The sequence below is a fragment of the Semicossyphus pulcher genome, unplaced genomic scaffold (genome assembly GCF_022749685.1).
Source record: "Semicossyphus pulcher isolate SPU_LCO1_2020_fin unplaced genomic scaffold, fSemPul1.0.p SCAF_16, whole genome shotgun sequence".
Lineage (NCBI taxonomy): Eukaryota > Metazoa > Chordata > Actinopteri > Labriformes > Labridae > Semicossyphus > Semicossyphus pulcher.
This window is the reverse complement of record NW_027211670.1, coordinates 24534597-24549473: the sequence shown is the minus strand read 5'-3', so window position 1 is coordinate 24549473 and position 14877 is coordinate 24534597. Positions and strand designations below refer to the sequence as shown.

Below are 14877 nucleotides of genomic sequence, written 5' to 3'. Positions count from 1 at the left end.
TCAAAATAACAACATTTAATTTATTACAAGCTCGACCATTCTCTGCTTCGTACAAAACACAAAAGTTCTTTCAAATGATGGACTTCCCGACCGACCAGAACCTGAAGGCACAAGCTGTTTGTTTGTCAGTCAAAGGTGCTTTCACAAAGTCAGAAAAACTGAGCATCCAAAGTGTAAGAAACTATTTCTACAACTGCTTCATGTTCCTTCACAGTTTATCAATTCCATAACTCTAGAGCTTCTCATTAAACCACATAGAAAACAAAGATTAAATAAAAAGTCTACATTTATCCTCCAGACCAGAAGAGTAACAAACTATGAAAAGCTGGAATCACTCACTTCATATGGTAACGATCAGACACCTCAAAAACAAAAGTGATTTCTGGATGTTGTTATCTTTGAACAAAGCCGATGAAAAGACCAAAATCAACAGTGAATGTGTCAACTCATAAATAATGTGTCGACCTTTCTGCTGCAGCTAATAGTCACTTAAGCAGCAAATGAGGATTCATCCGCCGCTAAAAATAGTCCCCATGAAATGCCCTGGTGTGCCTGTTTTTTAAAGACAACCCTAAATATTTGTGAGGGGATTTTAAAAGCTGCATAATGAACACTAATTAAACAAACCAAACAGACTTTTTTTGAAACTGTAGCAACCATTGTTCTGATCCAACACGCCCCAGGTTTGGTGTTTGGAACAGATTTTCTTCAACCAGTGATTTTGGTCTTTTCCTTAGATTTGTTTACAATAAAAACACAGAATTACACCAACATCATTCTGTCGTTTTAATGGTGGTAACATTGTCAAACTGATTTAAAAAAAGGGAGCGTGATGATAAATACTTTCAGCCAGGTGCAGAACATTTCAAACTCCTGCACACTTGTTCTCACTTCAAAGCTATACATGTTGAAATCACAAAATGAGCTTCAGTGAACGAGCGGCTGTCGAATCACCTGAATGCGTCCACGTTTTAATGAGAGATGGCTGCAGCGGGCATGTCTCCTTCACACCTACCACCAGAAATACTCAGGAGTGCACAAACTTGTAAATAAACTTCCATGAATGAAGAAACAAACAGGAAGTGTGTAGCAAACTTTGTCTGTAGCTGAAGGTGACCTAATGCATCCAGGTTGATGAGGATCAGTGAGCCTCTGCAGGATTAGAGTCCATGTCCATTAAAGTCTTTCTTTCTGTCTCCAAACACAGAGTCCCAGGTGAGCGGGGAGCGCGGGGTGCAGCTTCCAGCCTTCAGGTCACAGTAGTGTCCTGCAGGACAGCAGTGCTTCGAGTCTGAGCAGCAAACAGCCTGAAAAAAGGAAAAAAAAGAATTATACAAAAAGTTAAAAAAGACAAAAGTCATGTGTTGTCACTGACATGCTGTTTATGTCTGGCTGATGCTGTGACTGTGTTTCTTTCTTTCTTTATGTGACCTGGTGGGCTGTAAAACTGACCTGCCCTCTGGGATTATTAAAGTCTGAAACTGAAATAATCAGCAGACTTTTTTAGACATCAAGAGGAAGAACTCTGCGTTCACAGTGACACTTTCCCTGCCTGGTGTGTTTTGTTATGCACATGCAAACATGCAAAAAGCTTTTTAGAAATTTGGTTACATTTAAATGTGGTCATAAAATCTGCGTCCTCCAAGAGAAATCTGGTTCTCTCTGAAGCCGGAGATATACTTGCTTTCAGCTACGCGTTCGCATGTGCATGATGGCTGCCACGTGTTCCCTGCGTCTGTTTGGAGCGTCGGCTGTGCATGTCCTCAAAAAATAAAGCTACGCGTACGCGAGATGCAGTCTGCACATAGGGGCACAGTAGGGGCTGAGCTGAAGACAGCTGATAGACCAAGTCCATTATCCACATCTATACGTATATCTATATCTATGTGTCATTGCCGCTACACAGAGACAAACATGCCTGTCAAACAGCTGCAGACAGGTAAGTTCTGTTTTAGAAGTCGACGTGGAAACCTGCAAAACTAAATGGAAACAAGTCCGGGACCGTTACGTCGGTGCACGGAGGAACATGTTGGAGAGACGGAGCGGGGACGATGCAGACGGTGTGTTCTGTCCACCGGTCATCAGTTGTAACCTCCTTGAGTGTCTCCATGTCGGTTGTTTACATCCCGCACATACGGTAGTTGCATACGACCTGAGCTCTTGAGAGGTATCCTCCAGTAACACATGTCGTGCAGAGACAAGTATGTGAACAACTATGTCCTGATTACTCAGATGTCTTTATATACAATTGAGTGATATTCATAATTTACCAAACAAGCTTTAAGTGTAAATAAAAGTATGATCTACCAAACAAATGTAGGAATAAATAAATATCATGCATGATTAATTTAGACTGACTATCATTTCTTATTTACATTTTCTAATCTATATATATTTTTTCTAATATATTAAATCATCTTTGAGTTGCTGCACGTTTCCCTCCAGGCATCGCTAACAGGGACACAGCATGTTTGATGAGGCAGGAAGCAGGAAAGCTCACACAGTCGTCTAAAGAGTTTGTTACGATCATGTGTCATGAATGTTCACTGCTCACATTATCCATGTTCCTGAGGACAGTACCATTTCAAATCTATTATCAAATCAATCTTTAAAAAGAGAAAATAGTGTTGATGTAAGAGATTGTAGTGAAGTGTGATCATACCTTGGGCGAGGGGCAGCAGGCCCACTCTGAGGCTGAGATCTTGCAGCACGTGTCTCGCTTGGGGCACTGAAACTCCCCCGTGCTGTCACATGGTACGTCTGTGTCGTCCTGTGTGACTACAGCCTCGGACTGTACCACTTGGCTCAGAGGGAGGGAGCTGATGAGCGAGTCGTAGCTCTTCTTCTCACACGTTCCAGTGTGCATGTTGCAGGTGTAGCCCTGGGGACAGCAGTGCTCGTGGTCGTCGCAGCAAACCGCCTGGAGAGGAGACAGAAGAACGATTTATCATCGGATGTGAGATTTTACAGCTTTGTGCATTTGTGAAGCATTTAAAACAGCACATTTCTTTCCACATATTTACACACAAATAATCAAAGACTAAATTATAAAGTTACACAGATGTAAAGTCAGAGATGTGCAGACCTTGACCAGCGGGCAGCAGCCCCACTCTCCCGTCTGCAGTTTGCAGCAGGTCGTTCCTGAAGCGCAGCTGCTCTTGTCGTCACATTTGACGTCTGTGACGGCGCCCGGCTCGGTCAGGGCGCTCAGTTTGGTGAACCAGGGAATGACATGTGGGCCCTTTGAGCAGGAGGAGCGGTGAGGCTCACAGGTGTGCGCATTCGGGCAGCAGTGGTTTCCATCTTTGCAGCAGACCGCCTGAAGAACAGGAAGTAAAGTTTAAAACCCCTCTCCAGTGAAACTGTTTAACCTTTTAAACATCTCCATGTGGTGTTCTTCATGTGACATGTGTATAAGACATATCAGGGACAACATGAGCATCATCTCCATGGCTGCTTTTAAACTGCAGTGTACCAAGGACAGGCTGAACAACACGTTTTCAGATCGGCAGGTTTGAGACGTCACAAACCTAAGGAGCCAATCCCGTTAATGGACGCGGTGACGCTATGCAGATCATTAGGTGTAACCTATGGCAACCACTTCAGCGATGCACGAGCCAGTTGTAACTGTCATCGTCATTTTTGCAAACTCACTACTGACTACTAACGTTAATGTTACGACTACTAACTACTACATTTCAAGCTGCTAAGTTTCAATAAGTTGTCACTAAACGATGGCAGAGACGTGTTTTGTTTTTGGGACAGAGGGGGCGGTTGGAAATGTGCATAGTGGGCGGGGACTCGGCAGAGTCTGGAATTTTAAATGAGGGAGAAGGAGGAGATGCCTTTACGAGGGAATGAAATGTATTTTGCAGACGTAATTTATTATTTCAAGCAGAGCATTTTTATATGTCTTGCAACATGACTGGAGCCGGTCTTTAAAAAACACAACCAGCTTTGAGAATGTGTGAGGCTGTTAAAGAACCACTCACATTTGGCAGAGGACAGCAGCCCCACTTCTGTGTCTGGTCCATGAAGCAGCAGGTCGTGTCCTTCGGGCAGCTGGTTTGGGCGTCACACATGTTTCTAACCGGCCGAGTCGGACTAGAAACAGCCGGACTGTTCCCCGCCTGCAGAGCCGGGATCTTCTGCAGCCACGGCAGGCTGAGGATGCCGGGTTTATCACACGTCTGTTCAGCAACGTTGCATTTGTAGCCTTTTGGGCAGCAGTGCTCACGATCACTGCAGCACACAGCCTGGAGAGAACGATGTTAAAGAGCTCTTTAATGCTGCTGAAATCCATTTAAGTGTCACATTTACAACTAAACATCATTAACATGAAACTCAAAGAACTACATTCTATAAAAGCTATATGACAGTGTTACAAAGAGGGAAGTTCATCATCCCCTCACATGCTGTAAAAGAGAGACTGACCTGTGGTAAGGGGCAGCAGGCCCACTGTCCTGAGCCTTTCTTACAGCAGGTGGTTCCTCCGGGACACATCGTCTGCTTGTCGCACTTCTCTTCCTGCACGTCTGAGCTCAGAGCCGACACCTTCTCCACCAACGGGAGGGATGGAGAGAAACCCCACGGGTCGTCACAACTCTGAGCCTCCAGGTTGCAGACGGTACCGTGAGGGCAGCAGTGGACGTGGTCGTCGCAGCACACAGCCTGGCAGGGACACAGACAGACGTATTTGATGGGTGTTAGCAGTTTGTACTACGTCTTTATACTTTAAACATGTCCATTCTCCACAGTTTCATCCATCCTGCTGGTCTGCGGTAAGACGGTCTCTCTGTGTCTGGACTACTGCAAATGACAGATAAGAAAAAACGCCTCATAAACATCCCGTCTTCAGTGATATTACCTGAGACAGCGGACAGCAGGCCCAGCCTCCGCTTGCAGTCTTGCAGCAGGTGGCTTTTCCAGGGCACGATGTAGTTTTGTCGCACTTGCTGTTCTCGGTCAGTAAAGGGAAGGTGGGTACTTTCTTAAGCCAGGGCATCACCACGCTGCCTGTGGGATCGTCACAGGTGGAGGCCGACAGGTTACAGACGGTGCCGTGAGGGCAGCAGTGCAGGTGGTCCTCACAACACACAGCCTGCAGGGAGGAGAGAGGAACAAAGTTACTTATTTAGAGACGTAAAGTCAGGAAGAAGTGTCCTCCTCCTCCTGATAATGAAACTGGAATACCTGCCAAGCCTGAAGAAATGTTTGCATTAATCATATTGACTTATATTTCTTCACCTGAGTGTTGCAACAAAATAAATGTCTCTAAGAGAGCAGAGATTAGATCCATCAGGGGACAAAAACTCTGCAGACATGAGAGGAAACCATCTAAGAAAGTGTTCTGTAGTCCAGACAGCTGGACAGCCTGCGTCGGGGGTTATTATCATTAATATTATCGTTCACATTACGTCTGCACCTTTGGAAGCGGACAGCACGCCCATTGCTCTGCAGATGATTTACAGCAGGTGAATCCGTCAGCGCAGGCCACAGAGTCATTGCAGGGAACGGAACCGACTGAAAGACAAACAGAAACTTTATTATCAGTGAACAAGAGAGCAAACTGCAGAAATATGAAAAAACAAACACTCCCCCCTCCCCCCATTCATTCTTCTTCCTTATCAAGTTCTGGCACTGATATCGGCCACGATGCAACTAGACCAGAGCAGGTGTGCTACGGTTGTAGCAGCTAATTTGCCCTGCAGCATCTAGCCTGGAGCAAAGTAGAGCAGCTCCACACAAAGTTATTTCTTTGTGTTTGCAGTCCCAACAGATTCGGATCCAGATTTTGTGCAGCTTTTGTTCACTTATGCAGCACTCCTCCAAGAAGTAGCTTGATTCCCCCTTTAATTACAAATGACATAAAACTAACTGACAACAAGTAAGGGGTAAAGTATGGTGAGCAGGTTGTTATCGAGGAATGGAACTCCGACTGGGTGCACAGGTTTACAATTACATTACATGGATACCTACGAACGAAATCTAACGATTTTGTTTATTTAAAAATGATCATCTTTCCGTTTAAAAATAGTTACACTCGCAGTGAGAGCTGCGGCCATAGTAACGGTTAACTCTGTAGCTTTTGAATGAGCTAAGCTAGCTGTTTTTACTTGCAGTAAATAGAAACATTTCTATGGACGGTGAAGTAAGACACGGTGAAGTCAGACACGGTGAATCAGCGCAGCACCTGATTGACGTTTTCTGTCTCGTCACTGTCAGAGTCTTTCGACATTTTCTTTTCTTTTAAACACCACCGTGTCCCGTACTGTGCTCTGTTTAACTTCCTGTACCGTCTTCAGTTCTGTAGATCTCTCTGTCGTAGCTTCAGTTTTTACGTCGTTTAACCTTTATTGTTTCCTCTCCGCTGTTTTGTCTCTTTTTTTCCCCTCTGGAAAAACACCGACGTTCAATTTAATTGACTTCTTTCGGTGGATTGATATGATTACAGTTAGTCCTACAGATTGTGTGATTAGAGCTGCATCCCTAGCAACGGTCTGTTCTTCATAACAACGGTCTGCTATCGAGAAATAACAGACTACAGAATGCCGTAATTAATCAAACAGAATCAAGTATTTAACACAGCCACAATAATTTATGAAATTTAAACATCTAGAAAGTAAAAAGGCTTCTTTTAGCTTCTCAGATGTAAAGGTTTGCTGCTTGACTCTTTGATCTTTGTAAACAGAATCTGTTTGGGTTCTGGACTGTTGGTCTTAATAATCAAACACATAACCTTCAGATGAATCGATAACTGAATTGTTGTAGTGTCATCCTGTAAGCTAGTTCTTCATCTTTATAAAGATCTGCATCATTTTAGATTCAAATTTTTTTTAAACAGCATCATGACCTGAAACCAGACAACAACTTATTTAAATATCTGGACAACTGTGCCACAAATTCATTTAAAGTAGGATGTAATTAATCACTCAGGTCAATTATTATAAAGTAATCATCTACTTTAAAAGAAAACAAACTGCTCCTTAAATCAACAGGTGATGTATCTTTACCAAATAAGTTCAGGATGTTAGAGACGACTGCTCAATGCTAATTAAACACTAATTATAGTATAGAAGTTCAGCCTTGCCTGTAGACATGTCATTCCTCTGTGCTGCCACCAGCTCCGTCTCAGCAGCGGCGATCCTGACGGCCATGCTGGTCTCTCTTTGCGGGGACACACAGGCGCTCCGGGCCAGGTCGCACTGTGTTCCTGCAGGACAGCAGTGGATGTGATCTGAACAACAGACGGCCTGAAAGACAAGAGGAACAGATATTAATGACAGCCAATACACAGGTACAGTTAAGCTGAATTTACGGGTTTACAGGCGAGTTCAGGTAACTCACATCAGGCATCGGACAGCAGCCGTATGAGCTGTTGGTCATCTGGCAGCATGTGGTCTGATCCGGACACGCTGACTGCTTGTCTGGACACTCGACTAAGAGGACGAGAAGTCATCAATACAAAAAAGTTATTAATATTATACTAATAAATATAACTTCATACTTCTGCTCTGTACTGCTCACCGTCATTGGGTACAGCTGCGATCTTCTTCAGCAGAGGCAGCTGCGTCTCACCGGACTTACAGATGCCGCTCTCCAGGTCACATATTGTGTTGCTTGGGCAACAGTGGAGATGGTCGCTGCAGCATATGGCCTGCACAGGATTGGATATCAAATACAGTAAAAATACAGAAAGCCTAGTGCAGTAAAAAAAAGGGTCTCTCTAGGCACAAACAGGAAGTTAATAAGCAACTAAAGCTGCGCTAGTCTGAATCTCTCTAAGGAGCATCATTCGATCAGATTTTCTCATTTAAAGAAACTCTGTAAGGATTTCTGCACCAGGCAAACGCAGGTTAAGGGAGAAGATGTGACAGCTGTAGAGTATAATGTTGTGCATCTCTGACACGAGATTGGACCTGCTCAACGGCATTAATAATTTAGAGCAAGCACAGGTGTCTGGAATGAAAGAGGCAGCATTCTCTCGATTACAAGACTCTGTTCCAAAAAATGATTACGATTTTTATTCTATTTTGAAACGGTTAAAATGATAGTAGGGACATATTTTTTCTCTCTTTCCCTCTTACTGTATATCCTCTCTCCACCCCTCTGTATCTAACGGTGGAGTGTCTCAGTTTCTGTCTCAGATTGACAGACGGGTCGAGGTGATGAAGGAGCTGAGCCTGAAGGCAAAGCTTTCGATTTACCAGTCAATCTAACCCTCGGCTGTGGTCACGAGCTTTAGGTAGTGACCGAAAGAATGAGATCGCAGATACAAGCGGCCGAAATGAGTTTCCTCCGCAGGGTGTCTGAGCTCAGCCTTAGAGAGAGGGTAAGGAGCTCGGAGTAGAGCCGCGACTCCTTCACATCAAAAGCAGCCAGTTGAGGTGGTTGGGCATCTGATTACGAACCTCCCTGTGGAGGTGTTCTGAGCACGTCCACCTGGGAGGAAACCCCGGAGGCAGACCAAGAGCTCGCTGGAGGGATTATATATCGTAAATGTTGTAAATCATCACTTGGATGAAGAGCTTTATCTGTTCCGGGGATCAATATGTGGAATGCCTGACCTGCAGAGCTCAAACCGGACCCTGACTGGGAGCATTTTAAACTCAAACTGTTTTTGAAGAGGGCTCAGTGCTTCTTGTTTACATTAAGTTTTATTGTAGGATATATTTTGTATCCTGTATTGTTGTATCTGTTCTATGAGTCTGTTTTGTACTCTCTTGTGCATTCGTTGTTGATTTGATGTATTTTTAAGGCCCATCGAGGGACGGGCATTGCAAATTAGCCGAGGCTTTAAATGCTGTTGTGTGTGGCATCGGTTTACTAGCCTCATACGTGTCCCTATACAAATAAACATTAAATCAATAAATATCCAGTCTGGCCTGGGAACACCTTAGACTCTCCCAAGAGGAGCTGGAAAATGTTGCAAGGGAGAGGGACACCTGGGTCACCTTGCTTAGCCTGAATCCGTGTAGAATATGGATGGACGACTGGGTTATAGATTTGTTTTGTATCTTGCGTACACTATGCAGATTTCTGCTGTCAATCTTTTGTTTTTCTGTCAAAAAAAGTCAGCAAACAGTGAAGTCTTTGGTTTATTGTCCAGTTATTAAAGCAAAACCGAAAGATATTAAAGGAACATGAAAATGGGCCGGACAAGTGAATATTTTGGCGTGACTTAAACTAATAACGTGGACAGTCGGAGCTCTTATATATGCATGAGAGTCAAACTGTTTGTACCTCTGGGTACGGGCAGCAGCCGTAGTCTCCGCTGCTCAACAGGCAGCAGGTGTAACTATCAGGGCAGCTGCTTTTCCCACCTGGACAGGTTACTGAAGTGACTGCAGAGAGAAGAAAGAAACATCAGCGTGAGGCTTTCTAATGACAGAGGGGTCTCATTTTTCATGGGGCCATTTGTGAGTACAGTTAAATTGTGTTCCTTTTTGTCTTCAAGGACTTCCTCACCTGTGTGGTTTTCCCTCCTCCTGGCAGGAAGTTTCTCCAGCATGGGGAAGGACTCCAGTGAGGCGGACACACACCTCGAGTGAGCAATGTCACACTTTGCTCCCTCTGGGCAGCAGTGGAGTTTATCCTCACAACACACCGCCTGCAAGGAGAACATCATTCAGACAGTCAAGGACGCCGCTTCCTGCAGACAGTGGATCAGGTCCTGCATGAGTATTTAGATTGCGTGCTGCTTTGTATCGACTGTGCTCTAGTTTCTGTATTTGGTGTAAAAATCTGAGCAGAGAATTCATCTTAGAAATAATGAGACCTTCACAAATGAGAGTTTCTCATCCACCAGAGCATCTATGAAGCAGCAGGCAATCTCAAACTCTGACCGTGTGATATGTTTCTTGGTGTGAAGTGTTTGGGCTTTGCGCTGATGCTCTGATCGTATGTGTGCGGATATATATATGTGAGGTTAAGCGCCTGTACATCACCCTCGCTAATGGACAGCAGCCCCAGGAGCCATCGAGAAGCTGGCAGCAGGTGGTGTCATCCGGACACTCGGACTCCTGGTCCGGACAAATAACGGCCTTCACTCGCTGCTCGAGCTGAAACATCGCAGGCCATGAATACCAATGACAGCAGCACACATGGAGAGGAAACAAAGGACATGTCAGAGAAAGATTTCAGCTTTCCTTTCTAGAAATATAATATTTATCTGACTGAAAAATGAGAAAGACTTAAAGTGTTAAGACCTGCTGGTGTCCTCTACAGATTAAAATGATTACATTTATTTTACAACAGGCAAAAACAACAACACAACTACAGCTCAAACTGTGTGTCAATAAAATGATTCTTTGATTAGCCACTTCCAGGACTTTCTGCTTGTCTTTGTATTTTGGGATTATATGATTATTAGAGGATTTTGAACTGTTGAAGACGTCACATGTGACTTTAGGAAACTGGACTTTGAATGACTGATTAGGGGAGGAAATAAATAGAATATTATGAAGAATAAAACTTTAACCAAATGTTAAGAAATATGCTGGACTCAGGGAAAAAACCTTTGTGGACGAGACACAGATTTAAAGATGCAAATGCTGCTAGAAAGTCCTCATTTTGTTTCAGTGATGTTCAGTACGTTATTTTAAACCAAACAAGGTTGTCTTTATGTTTCACATAAATGTAATTACAAGAATATGCATTTTTTCCTCCTATTTTCAAAGATGTTCACTTCCATGTCTATAGCCCCTTTTACACTGACAGTTCAAGGTGTGATTATTACGCCTCTGTTATGTTTCGTCTTCTAAAGCCGCTTTCCCACTGGTCAAAAAACCCGCTAACACCCGCTAACACCCGCTAACACTCTGCTTTTCTGCTTAGTGGGAAAGGTTACAATCGGCATAAAGACACGAGTCAAATGACTCTGCATGAGACCCGGGTAATTATCGCCTCGGCTCCGATCGGCATTGATGGGAACACAAAACCCGTGTCGACACGTCGGTAACTTCTGCAGCTCCTCGTCATCTCAGCTACAACTTCCGCCTGTCTCCGTCCGTGCAGCGCTCGAACATCGTCACAAATTAGTTGCCGCCGAGTTTGATGAAAAACCTGCGACAACATGCTCATTTTGCACGTTTTGCTTCTGCAGCGCTGGAACACAACCTAAAAACACTCGCTGGGGCGGCGTTACGCCGGCGTTGCGTGGTTCAATGTAAAATGGCAAAGGCTGTATGACCGCGGAGCTTCGTTACGGTGCTGTGGCGGAGCCGCAGTGTAAAAAGGGCTTATGTTTTACCGTGTTTAAGTCTAATATACTTTTAAGTTAAACAGAGCTTAGTCTGTATGCTGTTTGTATTGGAAGACAGTAAAGAGAGATTAGAACAAAGTGTCAACGCAGCAGATTTACTGGTGTCTATGGATCCAGTGTTTGACCTACATTCTTTATTTTTGCATTTCTAAAGAATAGAGTTGAGAAAACAATCAATGGCTGCCCCCAGACTTCCAACAAAAACACACATCTGATGAGCTGAGAAGAGACGGCAAAGAAAAGAAGAATACAAAGCGATTTAACAAAGCCCTCGTGTTGGAAATACCTGAGGGACGAGCAGGGCCTGTTTGGTGGGAACTCGTCTCATCCAGGGCAGAGAGACCGTCTTATTGACACATTTGGAGTGCACGAGATCACAGACTGTCCCCTTGTAGCAACAGTGGAGGTGATCTGAGCAACACTCAGCCTATAGATGGATCAAAAAATAAGAGACCTTTAAAACACTCGAGAGCAGCAGGAAACATAATCTCAGCAGTGTTTATGTTGTGTGTTCAAGCCTTAAATTCCCTACATGTGATGTCTTTTAGGCTCTTCCAAACACAGCATTAATCCTGTCTATGAGGGTGGGTCTAAGTCATCTAGATTGGAAAGTTCCAGCAGCTCAAACATCATGAAATGCAGAAGAAAAAGGGGGTAAAAACAGCTGCCATCCTGTCTTATTTGTGTTTAAGGCAACTCTTCCTGTTTCTACGAGGAGTCAGCGAAGTGGAACAAACCTTTACTTTAAGCAAATGTTCATCAGGTCAAATATTAAACAACATATGTTTGAGCGTCTTAAAAGGTGTTTTTGCAGAAGCAAAGTGACACAGCTCTCCTCTGATCGTGTGTATGAAGCAAAGGGAGTACGTTTGAAGATAATAAAGGCCAAACAAAATTAAATCACTCCGAAATTAAATAAAAAACCTGTAGTTAAGTTTTAAATTCCAGTCCAGTTGTTGCTTTTCAGATAGCAAATCTCAATGTGGAGGACTACTAGAGGCTTAATTTAAACACTTCACTCCTGTGTAGGGCATGCGACTGAATGGTAACTCACATGAGGAAGTGGGCAGCATCCGTATCCTCCCACAGTGTTCTTGCAGCAGGTGTTTTTGTCCTCGCACATGCCTCCATCAGGACAGACGAGCGCCGTGCTGAGGCCCAGCAGAGCTAAAAGCAGGATCCCCATCTGCACAGCCTGAACACACAGGAGAGACGGCTGTCAGAGAAGTGTAATACATGTGGTCTGAAAACATACAAAGACCCTGAACTATTGTCAATAGGTTTTTATCTAATCTTCTTGGTTTCTGTGTTTCTTTCTGGTCATGAGAACAAAGGTAACAAAAAGGTAGAGCAGCTCAGCAAACATACCAACTGGATTTCAAAATAAAACAAACACAGATGCTTCCTGTAAGGTTCACGACCCTTTAACGTATAAACAGCACTCATATCTTACCAAAGATAACTGCTAAACAATCCCAAAGATTACTATGTCCAATGTTTTACTAAATATACTTTTAGTTTGCTCGTAGGTTTGTGTTCCTCCATCACTCATTCAGTCAGATGTAGATTTAAGAGCCACAGATAAAGGTTATTTTGTCATTTAGGGCTATTTATATTGTTAACTTCTCTTAATTTGCTTCCATTGTCTGACTAACATTCTAAATCATAACATTTGAGCACATGGTACCAGAGGATGTTTGCTATTTTTGAAAAAAAGTTAATCAATTATTTTAAAAGTGTAATATTACGTTTACCTCTAACATTAAGACGCAACAGGCATTGTTTTTTATTTATTTATAAAGCCTTAATCTGCAACATGCCACCGGAGCTCACAGTAAATATTCAACACGTTCCTGTAATAGATGCTTGAAGTGTCACAGGAAAACACTGTGTTTGGACTAACTGCTCATAGCTTCTCTGCTGCATCCACATGAAACACTTTGCAACATACCTTAAAGTATTGTGTTTCTGCCATTCTTTGTTTTTATTCTGTTTGTGCACATTTATTTTGTTGTTCTCTCGAGATAATTGAAAATGAAGGCATGCCCTCAATGATTCCTCCACATTTAAATAAAGGTTGAATGAATGTACAAAAAAAATAATTGTAAAAATTGCTGAAGCTCTGGTAGATTGTTTTTGAACCTGTACAAGGTGTTTGCTAATTGCTTCACGATTAACCAAGAGGTCTCTTACACAGAGTGATTGCACACTTAAAAGGAAGGAAATAAAGAAAGAGTAGTTGGTTAAGGATAATGACCTTAAAATGTTAAATATCTTTCATCAAAAACCGCAAAATTGCCAATATGTGAACAGCTGCAGAAGTATGGGAGCTGATAAAGAAGTATCTCTACGTAGCCGAGTGTGTGACAGGGCCAAAATAATGTCTTCAAATGTCTTCTTTTGTCGCTCAAACAGGCCAAAACCCCTAAACATAAAAATGTTCCTTTATAAAACTAAATGAAACATTAAATCCAGTAACTGGAGACGGGGGAAAAGAGCAAATGTTTGGCATTTCTGCATGAAAAATGTGTGCAATTAACACTTAAGAAGGCTCTTATCTCTTTTATTATTCTGTTAAAATGCATTAGCACATCACTTTCGAACTACAGCTTAATGTTAAATTTAATGATTTTATATCATGATAGGTTGTGGATTTAAACTCAGGGATTATAACTGTGACCTGTAAGAAAACTATTTTCTAAGCAGGATAATTTTACAGTTTCAATCTGCTAAGTAACTAAAGCTTTTGAATTCAATGTAAAGCAGTAAAAAATAAAATATTTCCTTCAAAATGTAATGTAGTACAAGCATAAAATAGCAAGAAAAAAAAGGAAAACTCAGGTACAAGTCACTAATAATTGTGTTAAGGTACACTGCATGGGTAAATGCAATTTCCAGCACTGCAGCAAAAACATGAATAATGCGTAAAACTCTCTCTCTATATATTTGGCTATTAGTGAGTCTACCTTACCATTATTAGCAGGTGGATTGAGTTCAGTTGTTATGAACAAAGGGCACTGTGCTGCATACTCCTCTTACAACCTATTGAGCAACAAAAACATCATTAGTCACCCTGATACAGTGTTAAAAATAACGACCAGAATTTTATTAAATAAAGTACTATACCTTTAAAAATGTTAGAACACTTGACACAAGAGGAAACTAACTTTTCACGAACGTTGAACTTAATTTAGCGAGCTAGAAAGTAAGATAACGTCTAATCCAGAGAAAAACAAGTTAGCTTAGCAGGCTAGGCGGCTAACAGTTAAGCTAGCCGGTTTGAATGGCTTTCAGCGGTATGTTTTCTTCTTCGTGGAAAACGGACGTGCTTTTCTTACCTGGTTTGTTCAGTGCAGTAAGTCCAAACTTGTCACATATATGTCGTCTTATTGCAGCTTCATGAGCATTCAGGGCACAAAGCTGGACTGTCTGAAGTGGGTTTTTTTCAGCTCTCAATTCAATAATCACATGACACGCTCACATGTGACTCTGCAGTTTACAGTTAAAGAGATACTGCAGCTGGCAGGACGAACACAGCTATGCATCACATGGTTGTATAAAAATAACATCAAATATACATGATTTATGTTAAAAGCAGAGGTATCTAATAAAAA

General features: G+C 42.5%; 1 protein-coding gene across 1 annotated transcript; it reads right to left on the bottom strand.

Moving 5' to 3' along the window:
- On the bottom strand, window positions 1-14715 carry grnb (granulin b). The gene is made up of 17 exons (XM_069664390.1): window positions 14602-14715; window positions 14235-14305; window positions 12318-12458; window positions 11550-11690; window positions 9948-10061; window positions 9469-9610; window positions 9244-9344; window positions 7528-7657; window positions 7348-7439; window positions 7091-7253; window positions 5426-5523; window positions 4868-5101; window positions 4435-4671; window positions 3993-4256; window positions 3086-3319; window positions 2663-2920; window positions 1-1307 (listed from the first exon to the last, which is right to left on the bottom strand). The coding sequence occupies exons 2-17, from the start codon at window positions 14235-14237 to the stop codon at window positions 1161-1163; spliced, it is 2499 nt and encodes an 832-aa protein (XP_069520491.1). The 5' UTR covers window positions 14238-14305; window positions 14602-14715; the 3' UTR covers window positions 1-1160.
- Between the last annotated feature and the right edge of the window lie 162 nt (window positions 14716-14877).